The sequence below is a fragment of the Xiphias gladius genome, chromosome 23 (genome assembly GCF_016859285.1).
Source record: "Xiphias gladius isolate SHS-SW01 ecotype Sanya breed wild chromosome 23, ASM1685928v1, whole genome shotgun sequence".
In the NCBI taxonomy this organism is placed as follows: Eukaryota; Metazoa; Chordata; class Actinopteri; order Istiophoriformes; family Xiphiidae; genus Xiphias; species Xiphias gladius.
In genome coordinates, this window is record NC_053422.1 from 29,523,821 (window position 1) to 29,541,835 (window position 18,015).

General features: G+C 38.5%; 2 protein-coding genes across 3 annotated transcripts in view; both read right to left on the reverse strand.

Annotated features, from left to right (window-relative positions):
• enpp6 (ectonucleotide pyrophosphatase/phosphodiesterase 6) overlaps positions 1-4,820 on the reverse strand; it is a 28,648-nt gene extending 23,828 nt beyond the window's left edge. The window contains exon 1 of the mRNA XM_040120323.1: positions 4,565-4,820. Coding sequence (XP_039976257.1) covers positions 4,565-4,820 — 256 coding nt within the window. The remainder of the gene's footprint in view (positions 1-4,564) is intronic.
• A 9,338-nt stretch (positions 4,821-14,158) lies between these two features.
• The window catches only part of LOC120785090 (storkhead-box protein 2-like), a 102,759-nt gene continuing 98,902 nt past the window's right edge, over positions 14,159-18,015 (reverse strand). For both annotated transcript variants that reach the window (XM_040119429.1, XM_040119428.1), the window contains one exon: positions 14,159-16,688. In XM_040119429.1, the coding sequence (XP_039975363.1) occupies positions 16,484-16,688 (205 nt within the window). In that variant the 3' untranslated portion in view covers positions 14,159-16,483. The remainder of the gene's footprint in view (positions 16,689-18,015) is intronic.

The following is an 18,015-nucleotide window of genomic DNA, read 5'->3' on the forward strand; positions in this document are numbered from 1 at the left end:
CAGCATTACGACCCATAGTTACGTTTTATTGTTGAAGTGACATCTAGTGGTCATGTGAGACAGCATCAGTATTTTCAGCAAATGGCCCAAAACGACATTCAAGTGACAGCACCTGGATCTACAAAACATTGGACTTTAACACAGTCCACAATCTTTCTATAATCTTAACCATGTGTAACCACTGTAACAATTACTACAAGGGTGCTCTAACCTTAATTAAGTACTAATACTTACCCAAACCATGATCTTTCCCTAATCCTAACCAATTAGTTTTTGTGCCTAAACCTAACAAAAGCTTTACCATAGCATTTTCTCATCATAAAATTAGTTTTCAACAATGATTTTTAATAGTCACACCACTGATAAGTGGTGTATCTCCTGCTGCCATTGGGGCACTAAATTCAGGGTCATTCAGAGGGTATGGTCAAGTGACCTATGTGGTCCTTTAGGCTGGAGAACTTGTTGGGTTGTATATATGTTTGAGGATTTTGGAAATACCACCAGGTTTTTCAAAAAGGTTGCCAGAGATTTCTCTTTGAGAAACATAGATGATGAGCTCTGTGACTTGAATGTGATGAGACACGCAAACTGGGGTTACAGTAGCTTCATGTTAGGACCATGGTTGGGGTTAGTCCCAGTCGAGCTAGAAATGTGTCTTTTTGAATTTCTGGTTTTCCCATTCAGGTTTTAATATGCAAATTTGTCAGCATTCATCACAGCAGACATTCAGCATTTCATCAGTTCTGTAGCTGTTAAACACTATTTGTATTTGCATGTGCTGTAACAACAGTTGCGTGGAATTGCTGAAACATTAGAATTATCTTCTATTAGGTAGGTTTTGTGATCTCTCTGATACACACTGATATAATATAAATGCCAGGATTGGGTTGCACCAGCAGGTTTTTGTTTAGTTTCAAACTAGTGATTTGAGTCACCATTTAGACTTCAGGAGTGTGGTACAGCTCTAGTAATATACATTGGTTGCTAAGTTGGTTTCAACCAATCTGGAAGATCTCCTTAACTCTGGCCAGATAGTCTGAAAACATATAGGAAGGCCCTCTGTAATACCAGAGCAACCTATTACTCATCATTAACAGAGGAAACTAAAAAAAAAACCCTGGGTTTCTTTTCAGCACTGTAGCCAGGCTGACAGAGTCTTAGCTCTATTGATCCATGTTTTCCTATAGCTTTCAGCATTAATAACTTCATGAGCTTCTTTAAAGGTAAAATTCTAAATATTAAAGACAAAATTCATCCCCTCCTGCCTTCAACTAGCACCAATTTATCTTCAAATACATGAACGTTATTAACAGCTCTAAAACCTGATATATATTTAGACTGTTTTTCTCCAATTAACCTTCACCAACTAACTTCAACGATTTCTTCATTTAAACTATTAGTCAGTCTCTTAGACCTCATCCCAACTAGGCTGCTTAAGGAAGTTTTACCCTTAGTTAGCACTTCTTTACTAGATATGATCAATCTGTCTCTATTAACAGGCTGCGTACGACAGTCCTTTATAGTAGCTTTAATTAAACCTCTTATTAAACAGCCTATGATCCATGTGTTTTGGCCAGCTAAAGATCCATTTCTCCCTTTCTCTTCAGATCCTTGAGAAAGCAGTCGCCAATCAGTTCTGTAACTTTCCACATAATAATAGTTTATTTGAGGATTTTCATTAAGGATTTAGAGTGCATCATAGCACAGAGACAGCACTGGTGAAAGTTACATATGACCGATTGCACTGTCTTGTTAGATCCTAGTGCTGCATTTGACACATTGACCATCACATCCTATAACAGCGACTTGAGCATTTAATCGGCATAAAAAAAAACACACTAAGATGATAAAAGACCTATATATAAACCGAAATGTGATTGCAAACAAACTACTGCCCCCATGATCCTGCTCAACACCCACTGCCCCCCCCCCCTTCTTTTCTCTCTCGCTCCCCTCTCCCTCTCTCTCTTTCTCTTTCAGCCCAGCCGGTCAATGCAGATGGCTGCCCACCCTGAGCCCGATTCTGTTCAAGATTTCTACCTGTTAATAGGAAGTATTTCCTTGTCACTGTCGGCAAGTGCTTTCTCAGTGGGGAATGTTGAGGCCCAGCCGGTCAATGCAGATGGCTGCCCACCCTGAGCCCGATTCTGTTCAAGATTTCTACCTGTTAATAGGAAGCATTTCCTTGTCACTGTCGGCAAGTGCTTTCTCAGTGGGGGATGTTGAGGCTAGACCTGATGTATATGAAAAAGGTCCTGAGATAGCGTCTGTTATGATTTGGCGCTATATAAATAAAATTGACTTGACTTGATTAGGAAACATGTTTAGCACCATCAAATCAAATGCAATCAGCTGTGTAAACAGCAAGTCACTACAGCATCACCAGCTGTAACATACAGTTCGATAAGTATTGTACAGTGACGCAATTTTCATAATTTTGCCTCTTTACACCAACATGATGGAGCTGAAACAAAGCCATCAGGATGTCATTGAAGTTGTAGACTTTAAGCTTTAATTCAAGGGGCAAAAAAATTGCATTAACCGTTTAGGAATTGCGGCAATTTTTATACATAGTCCCTCATTTGCAGAGGCTCAAAAGTAATTGGATAACTGACAATTGATTGGCCACTTCCCTAATTTTTTCATGAAAAATTAAGCAGATGAAAGGTCTGGAGTTGAATTTCAGTGTTGAATCTGCATTTGGTAGATGTTCATGGGAACTCTCATTATGTAGTCCAAAGAGGTGTTGATGAAAATGAAGGAGGCCATCATTGGGCTGAAAAACAAAACAAATCTATCAAACAGATGGCAGAAACTTTAGGAGTGGCCAAATCAACTATTTGGTACATTCTTAAAAAGAAAGAATGCACTGGCAAGCTAAGCAACACCAAAAGGCCTGGAAGACCCTGAAAGACAACTCTTTCCTCGGTGAAGAAAAAAACTCTTCACAACATGTAGCCAAGTCAACAACATTCTTGAGGAGGTAGGCATATCATTGTCAAAGTCTACAATAAAGAGGCGCCTTCATGAATGTAAATACACAGGGTTTACCGCAAGGTGCAAACCACTGGTAACACTCAAGAACAGAAAGGCCAGGTAAGGCTTTGCCAGAAAACATCTAAAAAAGCATGCCCAGTTTTGGAACAAAATTCTTTGGACAGAAGAAACCAAGATTAACTTGTACCAGAATGATGGGTAGACAAGAGTATGGAGAAGGAAAGGAACGGCTCATGATCCAAAGTATACCACATCATCTGTCAAACATGTTGGAGGGAATATTATGGCATGGACATGTATGGCTGCCAGTGGAACTAGGTCACTGGTGTTTGTTGATGATGTAACTGATTCTGAAGTGTATAGGGATAAAAAAAATCTTCTCAAATCCAGCCAAATGCCGCAAAATTGATAGGACGGGGCTTCACAATACAAATGGTTAATGACCCAAAACATACGAAAGCAACCCAAGAGCTTCTCAAGACAAACAAATGGTATATTCTTCAATGGCCTAGTCAGTCACTCGACCTCAAACCAATTGAGCATACTGAAGACAAAACTGAGAGCGGAAAGATACACAAACAAGCAGCCACTGAAGGTGGCTGCAGTAAAGGCCCGGCAAAGCATCTCAATCCGTTGAGCTGCTCATTATTTGGTAATGTCCATGGATTAGAGCAGTCATTGACTGCAAAGGATTTTCATCTAAGTAATACAAATGAAAATTAAGTATTAAAATGAAATGAGGGACTATGTTGAAACATGGTTTTAATTCCTAAACAATTAATGTGATATTTTTGTCAAACCCCTTGAATTAAAGCTGAAAATCTACACTTCAATCACATCTTGATTTTCACCACATCGTGGTGTTGTACAAAGGCAAAATTAAAAAAATTGTGTCACTGTCCAAATATTTATGGACCTAACTTAACCTGATGAATACATGCTGTAGAGTATGGGATGAGAAGGAAATATCAGTGACTCTACCTAACCACACAGGTGGTTACCTGTGTAATGTTAGTGGCAGAATGCTGAGACTGTATTCGATATCATTCCATATCATCTGTTTTTCCTCTTATATCTTAACAGTGGGATGAATCAGTTACACCACAGTTACACCTGTCACTTAGTGGGTGTACAGATTTGGTAACAACTCATCTTCGTAGAAGAAATAGTTTGTGTGGTGCAATCTGTTTGAATAATTTGAAGATCACCTACTTTTTGATGTTTTTAGTATTAGAATAGGAAAAAAGGGTGTTGGGTGATGGTTGTTAATGAATGTCCACAAGCTCAACAGAAGAATTAAGCTCTTGTGTCCACAGCTGTCAAACTTTTGGTATTACTTTTAAGGTTTCATTTCACATGCATTGCTTGTTTTATTAGCCTGCTTTTAATGTGCATCACTATCGAATGGCCTTTTATTTATTAACTTATCAAGTGTATTAACATTGGTTTGTACCTTCAGTGGACAGGTGGGCTCTTGAGCTCCATTCGTCTCTTCTTGGAATATTATACTTTATATGTTAGTGTTAGTACTGTAGGTTGGTGGCAGACAGATTGATAGATTGATTACCTGTCATTAATGAGTAGTAATTAGGGTATGATAAACTCGGGAAGTCCGGCGTCATGTAGTCCACCTTCACTCCATTGCCCACGATTTCGCGAAATCCGGGCAGTGCGTCCAAGTCATCCATGTAGTCATAGCGGAATCCATCGATAAGGAACAAGAGCAACGGACGTACCGTGAGACACTGCTGTCCCGCTCCCAACAGAAGGAGTAGCGGCGGGAAGAGACGCAGGGAGCGCGCTGGTATCTGTCTCTGGGACATGATGATGCCGCCTAGTGCTGTGCTGAGTTCTTTGTGTGTGAGAGAAGTCCCGGTCCCGCACAATGCGGTGGGTGGGGTTAAGTCTTTGTGGGTGCATGATAGACGGGCACGCAGTGTAGAACACATGGTAGAAATAATATATATTCAATAAAAGCACATGTATTCAAAATGTTTACTTCAGTAAATTATAATCAGCTAAAGTATCCAATGGATATATTGGCCTCTTTCGCAGTAGTAATACATAAAAATAGACGTTAATCGTAGTGTACCTTTCTAAAACCGGGTTTACAAAGTGATGTACAGAAAATAAAAATAGACAAGAAATTATTTCCAATAATGAAAAGGAAATTAAAACAGTAAGGACAGGTCAAAGAATAAAAACAAAATAAACAATAGAACAAAATAGAGATACAAAAAACAGGAAGACAAAAACACAAGTTTAAGATTTTATAGTCAACGATCACAAGAAGGACAGTCTGTAAAAAATGTGTTTTGAAGGGCCTTTTAAAGGACGAGGCAGGCTCAGCCAACCTGATCTCTTTGGAGAAATTGTTCAGCAGTCTGTGAGCTCTTAATGCGAAAGCTATGTCCTCTTTGTTTTTCAGGTTAGACTTTGGAACAGCCAGAAGAGCTGCAATAGTGTTCTACTGTTATCTAATCATATGCTGTTGTGACTGCATTTCATAAACTAAAGATGTTTTGAAAGTAAAAACTATCTCAAGTATCTACTAACACTAGTAACTATGCTGTCAAATACGTCCAGTGGAGTAAAAGTCCAATATTTCCTACTGAAATGTCATGGAGCGTTAAGTCGTTATCAGGTTGAAATACTCAAATTAACACAACTGATTCACTTATTTCAGCTATTTCCCAGCAGTGGACTGAGGTATATGGTTAAATATGCAGAGATAGATTTATGTGTTATCATAGAGACCCTAGATCGGGGGGACTCAGAGGGGGCCTCGCATTCTGGAAAGGGAGGTAACACTTTATGATTAAAACATATGTTGGTGACGTGGCCTAGGAAGACAACGGCCTTATTTAAGAGTCGGTGGTCAAGGCTGAGTGGGAGAGTGGTTCATTGGCTTCACAGCCTCTCACAAGCAGATCTGCAAAATTTTTGATTTGATGCTGTACTTCTTTGTAATAAACCTTTATATGCAATCAAGACGGTAACAGCGGAGTCTCCTTCATCCTCTTCTCATCATCATCACCACCTAATAAATTACAGGACACTGCTCTTAACCTGGCACACCACAAGGAAACTATGTGCGAGAACTGTGTGCATTACTGCTGCACCAATTTTCCACTCTGGACATGAAATAAAACATGATGCTGAAGCTGCATGACCTTTTGCTCAGCTCATATTGACTCAAAAACTGATTTTGATGAATAACTTAAGATCAAGAAAACAGATTAAACTTTGGAAGCAGCTGAACTGGTAACTGTCTATTCAACCTATCCGGTGTAGGAGGGGTTTCATGTTGATGTACGTGTGAAGGATTTTTTGTACAGCATTTTTGGACAGTCTGAATCATTTTGTCATAAAATTTCGCCACAAAGTTTTGCTACAATAGCAATACTGCTCACATGTAAAACGTTTCAATGTTCCTGTACATAAGTGCTTGCAGTTAAAGAACAAATGTTTAGTGGGTCAACTAACAAGCACCATCAACAGCCTGTTGCTTGCTTGCACCATTTACTGTGTCCTGTAATGTATTGTGACCAATTCTAGTTCAACAGCACCACCTACTGTATTATTTCAGTAAAGACAGTGATAATAGCTTCGTATTGTGTGTGTGATTGTTGGCTGACTTGTGCCCACGTATGCCAAACTCCGAGTTCAGTCTCCGTCTGCCTTTATCGAGAATCTCTCAAGATTTTACCTACCTCAATACATATATCCATATGTATAGATACTATGTATGAGATACAAATACAAAGGGTCCATTAATGACTACTTCAACTTTTGATATTTTAAGTGTATGTTGCTATTGAATAAACTTATATACTTTAGTAAATTAAAAAATTAAATTCACGAGTTTTACTTGTAATGCAATATTTTTACATTCTGTTATTTCTGCTTTCACCAATGGATCTGAATGCTTCCTCTGTCACTGTGTTCTATATCCTACTCATACTGTAGTATAACCTTCTTTGCAGTTAGTACACAAGTAATCAATGTTCTTCACCATTTTATACAAACAGAAAATGAAGAAGACGACAATGTATGTCAAACAGATGTCAGTCAAACTTCAGAGGTGTTTATCCACAGCTAGTGTTGGAAATGCTCTTATACAGAACTACAATGACCTCTGCTGAGGAGAATGTATAATGGTAAGTCCAACTGAAAAGATTTCACTCTCCTAGTCCAGTCACTACTTACTATATTTGGTCATGATCTTGGACAATGACAAAAAAAATAATCTGTATTTATTAAAATCTGCCCAAAATTGCACCAAATCACAAGCATTGTTTTATTTGGCTCCTAGAGGTGACAAGTGTCAAGTGTTGATCATTTTCAATTTAAGAAAAAGAAATGAAAATCAAGGTTAGGGTTAGTGGTTAAGCTTAACCCTACCCTGTCAAGTATTATCTTCTTTTTGCCTTACTCAGTTCCTCTCAGGACTCTTAAAACAGAATCATCCAGGCTGATTCTGTTTTGCACAATAATCCTTTATGTATGGCAAGTCATCTGATAATATGGGACAGACCTGTCAGTTGGAGGCCTGCTGGAGAAGAAATTTGACACATACACACATACAGACCCAAAAAACATACTACACATGTAGCTCACCTGTTGGATATTGAATACGTGTAATAGAAATGCTCCAAGTTAGGGGATACGGTGGAATCAGCTTTGTTATACTGGCAAAAATCTGATAATTTCATAAAAAGAATTTGCTCAAGTGGATATATAGGTCTACTTGTAATTGTAGATTGATTAATGCTATCAGTACATACTGACACAAATCATACAGAAAAGGGAGAAATTACTGTTTTTACTCTAACAATTAGCCAAGTAAATGTTTTAACTATGTTTTTAAGATACAATTCCAAATTATCTAGCTCCAACTTCTTAAATTCAAATATTTTTTAAGTTTCCAATTTTTTTTATTTTATTTTATTTTTTTTAGCTTTTTATCTGAACCATTATACTAGTGTATACTACTTGAATATCAGCCTGAGCGGATTGAATGGTTAATCACATCAGTCATTACAAAGCTGATCAGCCCATTGGTACATGTGGGTACCAATGGGGTATGGGTATACTAACCAGTTTTAAACATTCTGATCTGATGAAGATGCAATTGGGATCAAAATGTTGTCTATTTCAGAACATTTGTGGTTCAGTATCAGTGTGCAGGAGTAACTATTTCCTGTAATACTGTTTTCCAAAAGCCTTGCATGAACATGTAATATATGTATAATTACTACCCTAATTGTGAGCCCTAACTCTCTCACATATAGGACTGCTCAACCTTCTCTAACCTATGACCCTGTAACTCTTAGGAATCCAGCAATTAGAAAGTTGCCAATATGAATTTGGGTATGGCGTGAGGGCATATTTTATTATAAAAAGCATTTCAAAAGTATGGAGGAAGCTACAAATAGTTTTTAGCAAATATATCTAACACATAATGAAATAATATCCTTAGAAATCTCTGGCAACCCCGGCTGAATATTAAGCAAATCCCCACAAGTACCTAAATTCTCTGCCACCCATGTCCCTGTTCTGCATTCTGTTTAGCTGTGCCCCTTTCTTAAGATGGGCCCCAGTGCCTATAGTCTTGCTTTCTAATAAGGCAGTAACAGTGAACACATTAAAGCACAACAGTGGAGTAACCAAACATTTCTTATTTTATTATCTTAAAAAGTAACACAATCCCCATAGGGTATCACATACACTACAACAACAGTAACACCAGTACTACACATGAAAGGGACTTTCAGATATTATAGACTTTTAAAAAATCCCTCTCTTTATTGTTTAAATTATTTGACTAGGCATGACAGATAAACATCATTTACAGGCATGACATAACGTCACCATTAGAAACAATGTTATTGTTGAGAACCTCCATTTTTATACACCACTGCTGATGTTAAGGGAAGACCTTTGATGGACTGACAGTGTAGAAGAGAGGGATAGAAGGTTACAGGACTATGGCTGGAGGGGATGACGGGTTGATGGAGGACCACTCACCGAAAAGTTGCAGGGAGGATTGGGGAAGGTGGCAGTGCAAACATCCGACATGAGGGATAAATGACCTTCACCAGGCAGGGAGCCCTATTTCACTGGTGGCATGGAACCCCATTGTAGCTGTGGTATGAAACCAATTAAACTCAAATGTAATGACAAAACTCAACTGTAGTGGTAAACCCAAGATTAGTGGTATAATAGAGACTGAAACTACAGTATATGTAGGGACAGGGCACCCCGTACACAGTAAAGGTAGAACAGAAGCTAGAACTTGACTAACAAAATCTGGATGTATCCCTATCTGTGTTTCTGTAGTCATAGAGTAGGGGATAAGGCTCAACTATGTGAGTACACCTGGCACTACAAACCCTTCTGTAGAGGTATAACTGGGAAAACAACCCTAGTATATGTATTACTTACATACTAGTATGTAGTAAGGACTAAAGCCTTACTTTTGTATCTTTATAATGGGTCAAGGCGTACTGTTGGGTTAGAGAGGAGACAAGAACCCAATTACTGATGCAGAAAGGGTGTACAATATACCCCTTGAATATCGACAGAAGAGGGACTAAAACCCTTAAGAAGCACTAGAAGCCTGTTGACATTGTCAACTACTGGCTATGGTCCTAAAATACTCGGAGAACAGAACATTATTGGTGGCATCCACATTTGTTTTAGTCCCCCTTGGATTGTAGTCCCTAGCACCCCTGGGGACTAAAACCCAACAACAGTAGTGGAATAGACTGTGCATTTCTTTCAGTTGTAGAACAGAGATTAGAATCATAAAATACTGAATAGTGACCATATTAGTAGAAACATCAATCCATTTAGGACAGAATACAAACCAGTACCCTAGTACAGAATGAGAAGAGGGTAAAGCCATAATTTTAGTAGTTTAAAGCATAGTGAACCTTTTACTCTATTGGTAACACATAGGGTTGGACCCTTGTGTAGCGGCAAGATGCAGAGAAGAACTAAATGCAGTGGTAGAATGAGAAGTAAAACCCAACACATCAGTAGGTCACAATCTTCAGATCTTCTTACATCATACCCAGAGCCATTTGACTAGTTCTTTAATGGGATTAAGAGTTTAATGAAAGAAGTGTTTCATTTGGCAGTGAAGGGGCAAAGTTCTGGTCTACTATTGCAGGAATTCAATTCCCAGCAGTACCTCTGACTTGGTTGTGCATGCCAACAAAAACAATATGTTCACAGATGGGAAACGAGTGAAGGTTCTTGTCCTTGTCGCTATACTAGTGACTCCTAGTGGTCAGTTGTGGTGCTTGCACAGTTGCTCAGACCAACAGTATACTTAGCTGCGACAAGGACTGCAGGAAGAGGGACTTGAGCAACAAACACTGAGAGAAAATAGGGAAATCTATGAAAATTAGTAGACTTTTTAAAAAAACCATCAGCTCCTACCATGCATCAGTCAAGTTAACTCAAGGTGAGAGTGACAACCATTGATATACATCGTTCCATGTCATAGAGTTTGGTGTATTTCTATACCTAAAAATGGTTTAATGCATCTAAGGCAGATCTAATGCATCTAAGGCAGTTTTGTGTTTTAGTGATTCTTAATTCAGAGAGAGGTTTCCCATGGCGTTTTGCATTGTGTTCAATTATATTCTGTATGATGTTCTACAAGAACAACCTCTCTTAATGGGCTGTGTTTGGCAATTTTTGTAACTATCCAAAACCAACAATCCGACAATTGCACCCACCACATTGTGACTGGACAGATGTGCTGTGTTCAGAAAGTGCAGGATTTGAACTTCTCTCTCTACTTGCAACACAATGAATGTCTTTGAGGACAAACTGAAAGTCAAGATTACAAAGACACAAAAGAGACAGAATTCTTGGAGAGACTATGCGGGCAGTGGGATGCAGCCATTGTTTGCCCTCCAGTATGGATACTGAGAGCACACTTCAAGGCAGGTGTAGAAAATCAGAACAGGAAGAAATACTGACTTTAGACACGGTCAGATGAAACATCCAATAAACTAGTCAGTTTCGAGCATACTGAACCCCTTAAAGCTAATTTATATCTGTTGTTTTACAGTGTACTTTACTTGTTTGTACCTTGCCAAAGCTGGCTAGCTTGGATTACTGTGTGTACGGAATCAGTGTTTCACATCTCGCTGGAGAGAACACTACTTGGGTTTCAGTCCTTTTCTGTGATCCAGACAGAGTTTTTTTCTGCAGAGGAAGTATTGTACCACTAAAGGCCATAATGATAATGAGGAGTAGTGGGGGTGAGTGGTGTGGTGTGTGTGTCTCTGTGTGTGTTTGGTGGGGGGGCAGCTAAACCATAATGCTATCATGTACCATTACAAGGAACCTTGCTAGTGAAGATGGGGAAACAACAGGAGTCCAGCACTTTGTTGTGTAGTGTATGTTTGTGTGTGTAGACATTCACAGGTTAGAGGCTGATGACAGTGTGATAGTAGAAAGGATGGGCTGTGTTTTTGCTGCTGTGGAGGTAGTTGTACAGGAGCCTATATGACAATGACACTGGGATGACTGACAGGTCCCTGAGCCTATAGGAAAATGGAAAATGACTGACCTATAGGCCTGCAGGACATTTCAAGAAAGGGAAATCCAGCTCAGCTCAGTTCTGGTTATATAATGACACCATTGATTTTAAATGTAGGTCTTCACACCTCAGTCAGTGGTTGCCAAATCTGTCTGTCTATATGTCCATCTGTTCAGTCAATGTGGAATCCCAGTTTTATTCAACCAAATGCTTCATAGAGGGGACTAAATGGCCACTGCCAAAAGTATGTAGGGGAATCCTATTATACAAGTCTAAGCAGCATTTTGATCCTATATTCCAACTATATCATCACTTTCTTTATTATGATTATTATCATGACCATTACTGACCATAATACATCTTAGCACCAGGTGTGAGAGTGACTCAGGGATCTGATTCAAACTGTTTGATGAAAAACGCAAGTAGTCATGAACTTGATGGAAATGTAGATTAATGGCAAAAGTTGTGTAAAAATAAAGAAATAGTGAAATAAAAAAAATTAAGTCACATCCCTGCTTGCTGTGTGTAACATTGGTGAGTATTTATTCTGGATCACATGTTCTCTGTTGGATGCTCAGCCACATCAAGTGTGTACAGCTGCTCCTGATGAATATGTACTTGTACGCCCAGGGCTGATCTTTAATGAGTAGCACAGTATACCTTCTCTAATTCCAGGATAATACTTTTAATTTCAAATTCATTACAAATCTACTGAAAATGCTCAGTGGCTTTTGCTGGTTAAAATCTAATTTTTGAACAGCTTAGCTGTGAAACTCAACAGGGATGTGACTAACCCCTCATGTCCACTGGATGCAGCTGTGTCACCTCTTCAAGCACACATTTAATGTCATTTGGTTTTTCTATTTCAAGTGGTTACTGGAATGAAGGGGCTTTGTTTCTCATGTTTAGCTGACATTTCTGGAGTTTTTATCTTCCTCCCTCTCCACCCACTCTTCACCCTCCTCTCATTTCAACTAGAAATGTATAGTAGGAATAAATGGTGAAAACTGTCCTTATAAAAACATACAAATAATTTTCCCAGGTTTTGTGTGCTTTTCTTGCCATAAGGGTGTATTTATTTATTTATGTATTATTTATTTATCCTGCTGGGACATTGGCATCTAGTGCAGAGTGCCATGTTGAACGGCAGAAGCGAAGCAGTGGCTTCATAAACAACAATTGCTTATTCATAGTTTCTCCATGAATGAGTCATTAAATGAGCTGCTTTCCACCCTCTGAATGCCTAAGGTGAGCATGTATCCACAAGTAACCTCAGCTTATCTTTGGCAACAGTCTGCCAAGCTAATAATAATGAGTATATCATGAACATAACAAGCACCTACTAATGTCTGTACCTTGCGTTCATATTAGTACACACACGAGCCTCATCTGTTTCTTAATTAGCTAATGTTGCTAACATTACCACATACACACACTGTGCTGCAGGCTTCATATGAACAGAACATGGTTACAAAATGTGCTGTTCAGCACAATTGAAACTGAATACAGACCTATGTGTGAAATAAACCTTAACTGATTGAGTTCATATGAATAAGGACCAAAGTAACGTTATGAGTAGCCTATGACTCCCAACTCACCACACTACACCTTCTGTAAAAAATTCGAATGTCCATTTTTTTTTAAAGTATGTAGCTCCTCATTTATAATATGATCACTGTAAAGCCTGGTGAACTTTGTAGGTTCCAGGTTTAACCACACTGATACTGATTTGGAGCAGCAACAATGGCCCCTTCTTATGTTGTTTCTCTGCCACCACACAGCTTTAAATCAGTGATGTGCATAAATCTCAATGATGTTTATTGAAAGGAATGTGATAAAGTTTAACTGTGGGTTTAGTACTGTGTCTGGAATAGTGGAAGTTCTATTATCTCATGTGAAATTAGTTACCTGAGCAGCCGATATGAATGCATGTACAGAGAAGAACATGCTCTCTGTCTACCAGTTTGGCAGCTTTTACAGGCTGTGACATGACCAGCAGGACCTCAGCAGTTTATATGTGAACACCACTGTGAAGTGACTCTATAAACAAACAAGAAAAACTCCTTTTGCTATATGTACATAAAGAAAAAGTCAGTAACAAAATGCAGCATGTCATTAAATATTAATTTCATGTCAACTGTCAATAAATATAGCCATTTATGTTGTGTTCTTTTTGTTAGCTATTTTTAGATTTAGTGTTAGTCTTAGTCCTGGGATTAAAAAGTCCGTGTTCGTTTTAGTCAAATTTAGTCAACTTTTATTTTTAATACGTTTTTAGCTGACAAAAACACTTGACATTTTAGTCTAGTTTTAGACAAGACAAAGAATGAGCATTTTAGTCAAACTTCAGCAAACGGCTTTCAAATAAGATTTCATCCAACTGATTTTAACAACTAAGTCTGGAAAGATGCAACAACATTAGCAAATCCAGTGTAATCTAAGTCTTGCAATATGAGTCAATCAGAAAGTAACACCAAAAAAAGAAAAAACCCTTTAAAATCAAAAAGAACACTGTAAAACAGCCCTGCAATAAATCCTACCCTTATAATGTTCATTTTTGTCAAGACTGTGCCAGAAAGGTGTTTAGTGGTAGTGTTGTACTAGATTGTGTTATACAGTAAGTGTTTATAGTAGGTCGTACACTACCATTTAAATAAATTTGTAAAGAAAATATTTAGAAACTCTTTATACACAAAGGAAGCTAAGTACTACTAAGCTAAATACTGCCCAACAGACATTATTCAACCCCAAAGCAATCTTCTACATTATATGCTTTGCATTTTAATAACCACCAGATGTTGCAAATTAAGTATATTTAGCTATCCTTGACCCATTCAAATTCAACAAGACCTGAAATGTGTATGGCAATTAAGTTGTGTGTGCTTAACATCAATAGCATGTTTAATACACCAAAACAAACAAATCTGTCTTGAGTAAGTTTGGTTAACGTAGCTGACTGGGCTACTGACTTTTAGTTGGACTAAATCCCCATCTAAAAAGCAATGTAGCAATGTTCTGTTCGTGTGAGATGCCAATAGATAATGTTACACCACTGCCTTTAGTAAGTTGGTTTAATATGGCTTTAAAAGTAAAGTAATGTTAAACATAAAATTGTCTCTTCAGGTTTGTAGTTTTCTTCCCAGTGGTTTTGTAGCCGCAGGGCTTCTCTCCTGATAATACTAAACACTCACTTTTTCTTTCGGCAGTGTTATAATTGACATGGGTCCAAATGTTAACCTGTTTTGTTGCCATCACATTCTTTTCCATTTTCCCTTCACTGTATGTTATCCAATCATAGTGAGGTCCAGTCTAGCACTGTTGGCAGTGCGTTTATGGGTTCGCTGGTGTGCTGCTGGTGTGCAGCAGCAGAAGAAAGATGATTCGAGTGCGAGCCATTCAAAGTAGTATATATAGATTATGTAAGTGTTGGCGTAATTTCATCTCTTCTTTTTTCGTCAATGAAAATTTAGATTTTGGTAAAATTTTTACTTTTTAAACTACCTTTTGGTCTCGCCTTTTTTGTCAACGATATTGCATGTTGATAGTCACAATTAGTGTTTAATGACGCTGCTGCTACCTCATCGTCGTCTTGTCGTGGTCAGAAAAAAAAGGTCGTTGACGAACATATTTAGTCATAGTTTTTGTTAACAAAATTAACACATTTATACAGTGTATACACTAAATAAATGTACACTGACTTAAAGTGTGTAGGGCATTGTAATGTATATACTGTATATACCTTTAAAAAAAAAATCAAACTCCCCTAATTTCTTTAATATCTTATTTTTTATGTAATTATTTCAATTAGTTATCTATCTGTTTTTCTTCCTTCTCAGCCCATTGCTGTGCTGCCGTGACATGGGAATTTCCCAACAGGGATCAATAAAATGTTATTTGTTCATCAAAAACACACCTGGCCTGCTACGACTGTAGAGTGGAAAAAACAGCATGTGTCCAGTAGACATTGGCACACTGGCTGGAATGGCAGAGGATTGTTTCTGGCAGCCGGGATGAGGCTGAAACATGGCACAGATGCATCCTGTGGACATGAGGAGTTACATAAAAAGAGAAAAAAAGTGGAAGAACAGTCTGAGATCAAAAATCTCATCCCTGGAGCTGCACCTCAGGCTGTCCGTATATGTAACCACAGCTGGAGGAGATTGTTAAAAGCTGGTTAAATTCTGGAAAGTGTTCACGTAGTTCAGATGGGCATCATGGCACCCAATGGATAGAACTGCTCACATTCATTCTACAGACGGTGTTATGGTAAAAACAGCCCTGGTGGCAGGTCACTCATTTGACTGTCTAACAACCTCACATGAGTATTAAATGTCAATGTTAGAGACAAAACTAATATAGAGCTGGATCAGTAAGAGTTTGAGTACCATCAGTAACAGTAGTCTACAGAGCTGCATCTCTTCAGTGTGTAATGCCGGGACACACCGCTAGAGGGAGATGTACTAATCTGGAGCAGCTGGAATGGGAGTGGAAATAACATGACCTGAGATTACAGATTATACAAACATAACCCACACACACATGCACGCACACACGCACGCACACACCCACAAACACACACACAGACACACAGAACTAGAACCCACGTAACTGAAACAACACGACAGCAGTGTGTAAACTAGGGGCTGTAGAATGACATGGTCAAGAATCTGCCCACTGGCCTGGTGTGTATGTGTGTGTGTCTGTATGCATGTGTCTGAGATAGAGAGAAGTTTCCTGGTTATCTAAATAAGTTTGTATCTGTCAGAGAAAGAGAGAGCGTGAGAGTGTGTGTGTGTGTGTATGTGTGTGTGTGTGTGTGTGTGTTAACAGCTATAGTTCCACAGTGGGCCTGTCCTGGGGTGGAACTTTTTCTGGCACCTGTCCATTGGCTCTCGGCATCCTGCCCAGCCCTTAGTTCTGCCCCTAGACGCTGGTGATTGACGCAAGGCAGGGGCTGGGCTTCTGGAGTTTCTCTGGTTGGGTGCTGGCAGGTTCTGGGATGGTACGAAAGGAGAAGGGGGGACCGTTGCCGGTAGTGATGCCAAGGTGGCCGGGGCTCAGCGCCAGGTTCTGCCGACGGTTACTCTCCACTATGGAAGAGGTGTTAGATGCTAAACTCTCCCTTGTTCTGTAGAGAGACAGAGACACACAATGAGAAATGACACAAACAAAACACCAAAGGAAGTGCTTGAAACTTCCCCATCTGCTTGAGACAAAAGAGGAAATGGACAACAGGACTACATAACCCCTAGCCCAAATGTTTGTCATACAGGGTTAGGGGTAAGAATACACATTTAATGACCAGCCTCAACACAACTGACACAACCATCACCAAATGCTTGCTCCAATTTTTATTATTCATTACTTATACTCTGATTAAACACTTACTTATTCAAATTATTATTTTGATATTATTTTGTTTAATTTGATTGTGAAAAGTAATTAATTAGACAGTTAGTTAAGATGCTAAAACCAGTTAGACAGGTCCTGGTGGCTTCCAAAAGGCTGATTTCTATGTTCTACAATGATGTCTAACTTTGGGCAGGAGAAGAGATTCTATCAGGCAAAGGCAGACTGTAATACCTTGTCATATAAAAGTGAAAGTTAATTTTTGGAGCTTGTGAGCACAGAGGTTTCTGTGGTTATTTTGCAACAGTCTGGTTATTGTTGCAAAAAATTTAACCAGCAGATTTGCTGTGCATAATTGTGGTATGACAGTTACATCATCACTCCTGTTAGAGACATTTAGTTCAATTCAATGAAGGTTTTATTGTCAGTCCAACACACTGTACATGTAAAGGAATGAGATTCTGATTTCTTGGGTCGTGGCGCAGTACAGTTCTGGTCAAAATTATTGGCACCCCTGATTTTCAAGTACATGATTCAGAATGTCTTCAGAAAAAATGCAAATGAACCAATTTTGTATAACCACAATATTATTTATATATTTATATATAAATAATATTTTATATATATATTAAATAATAATTTATATATTATTTATATTGTGGTTATAATATATATAATATATTAGTTTATATTTAATAAAGTGTCCAAGTTTACGGAACAAAAGAAAATAAAAAACAACACTTGCATAACAGTTAAATAATACAAACACAAAATGTAACCCGGATGCAATTATTGGCACCCTTCACTAAAATCTGGTTGTAGAACGTTTAGCAACAGTGACACCCTCTAAACATTTTATGTAGCTTGAAGCTTAATGCACTTGCGACGGTTGTTGCCTATAAACAAACTAATGCACTGCATTCCCAAAGAGCTCTACTTTGATTTCATCTGTCCACAGAACATTACCCAAAAAATACCGAAATTATCTATGGAAGTTTTTTCAAACATTAGTCTTGCCTTTTTGTGCCTGTCTTTCAATAATGGTGTCTTCCTTGGCCTTCGCCCATGGAGCCTTACTTTTAGTTACGGTTTAGTGTGTGGTGTAT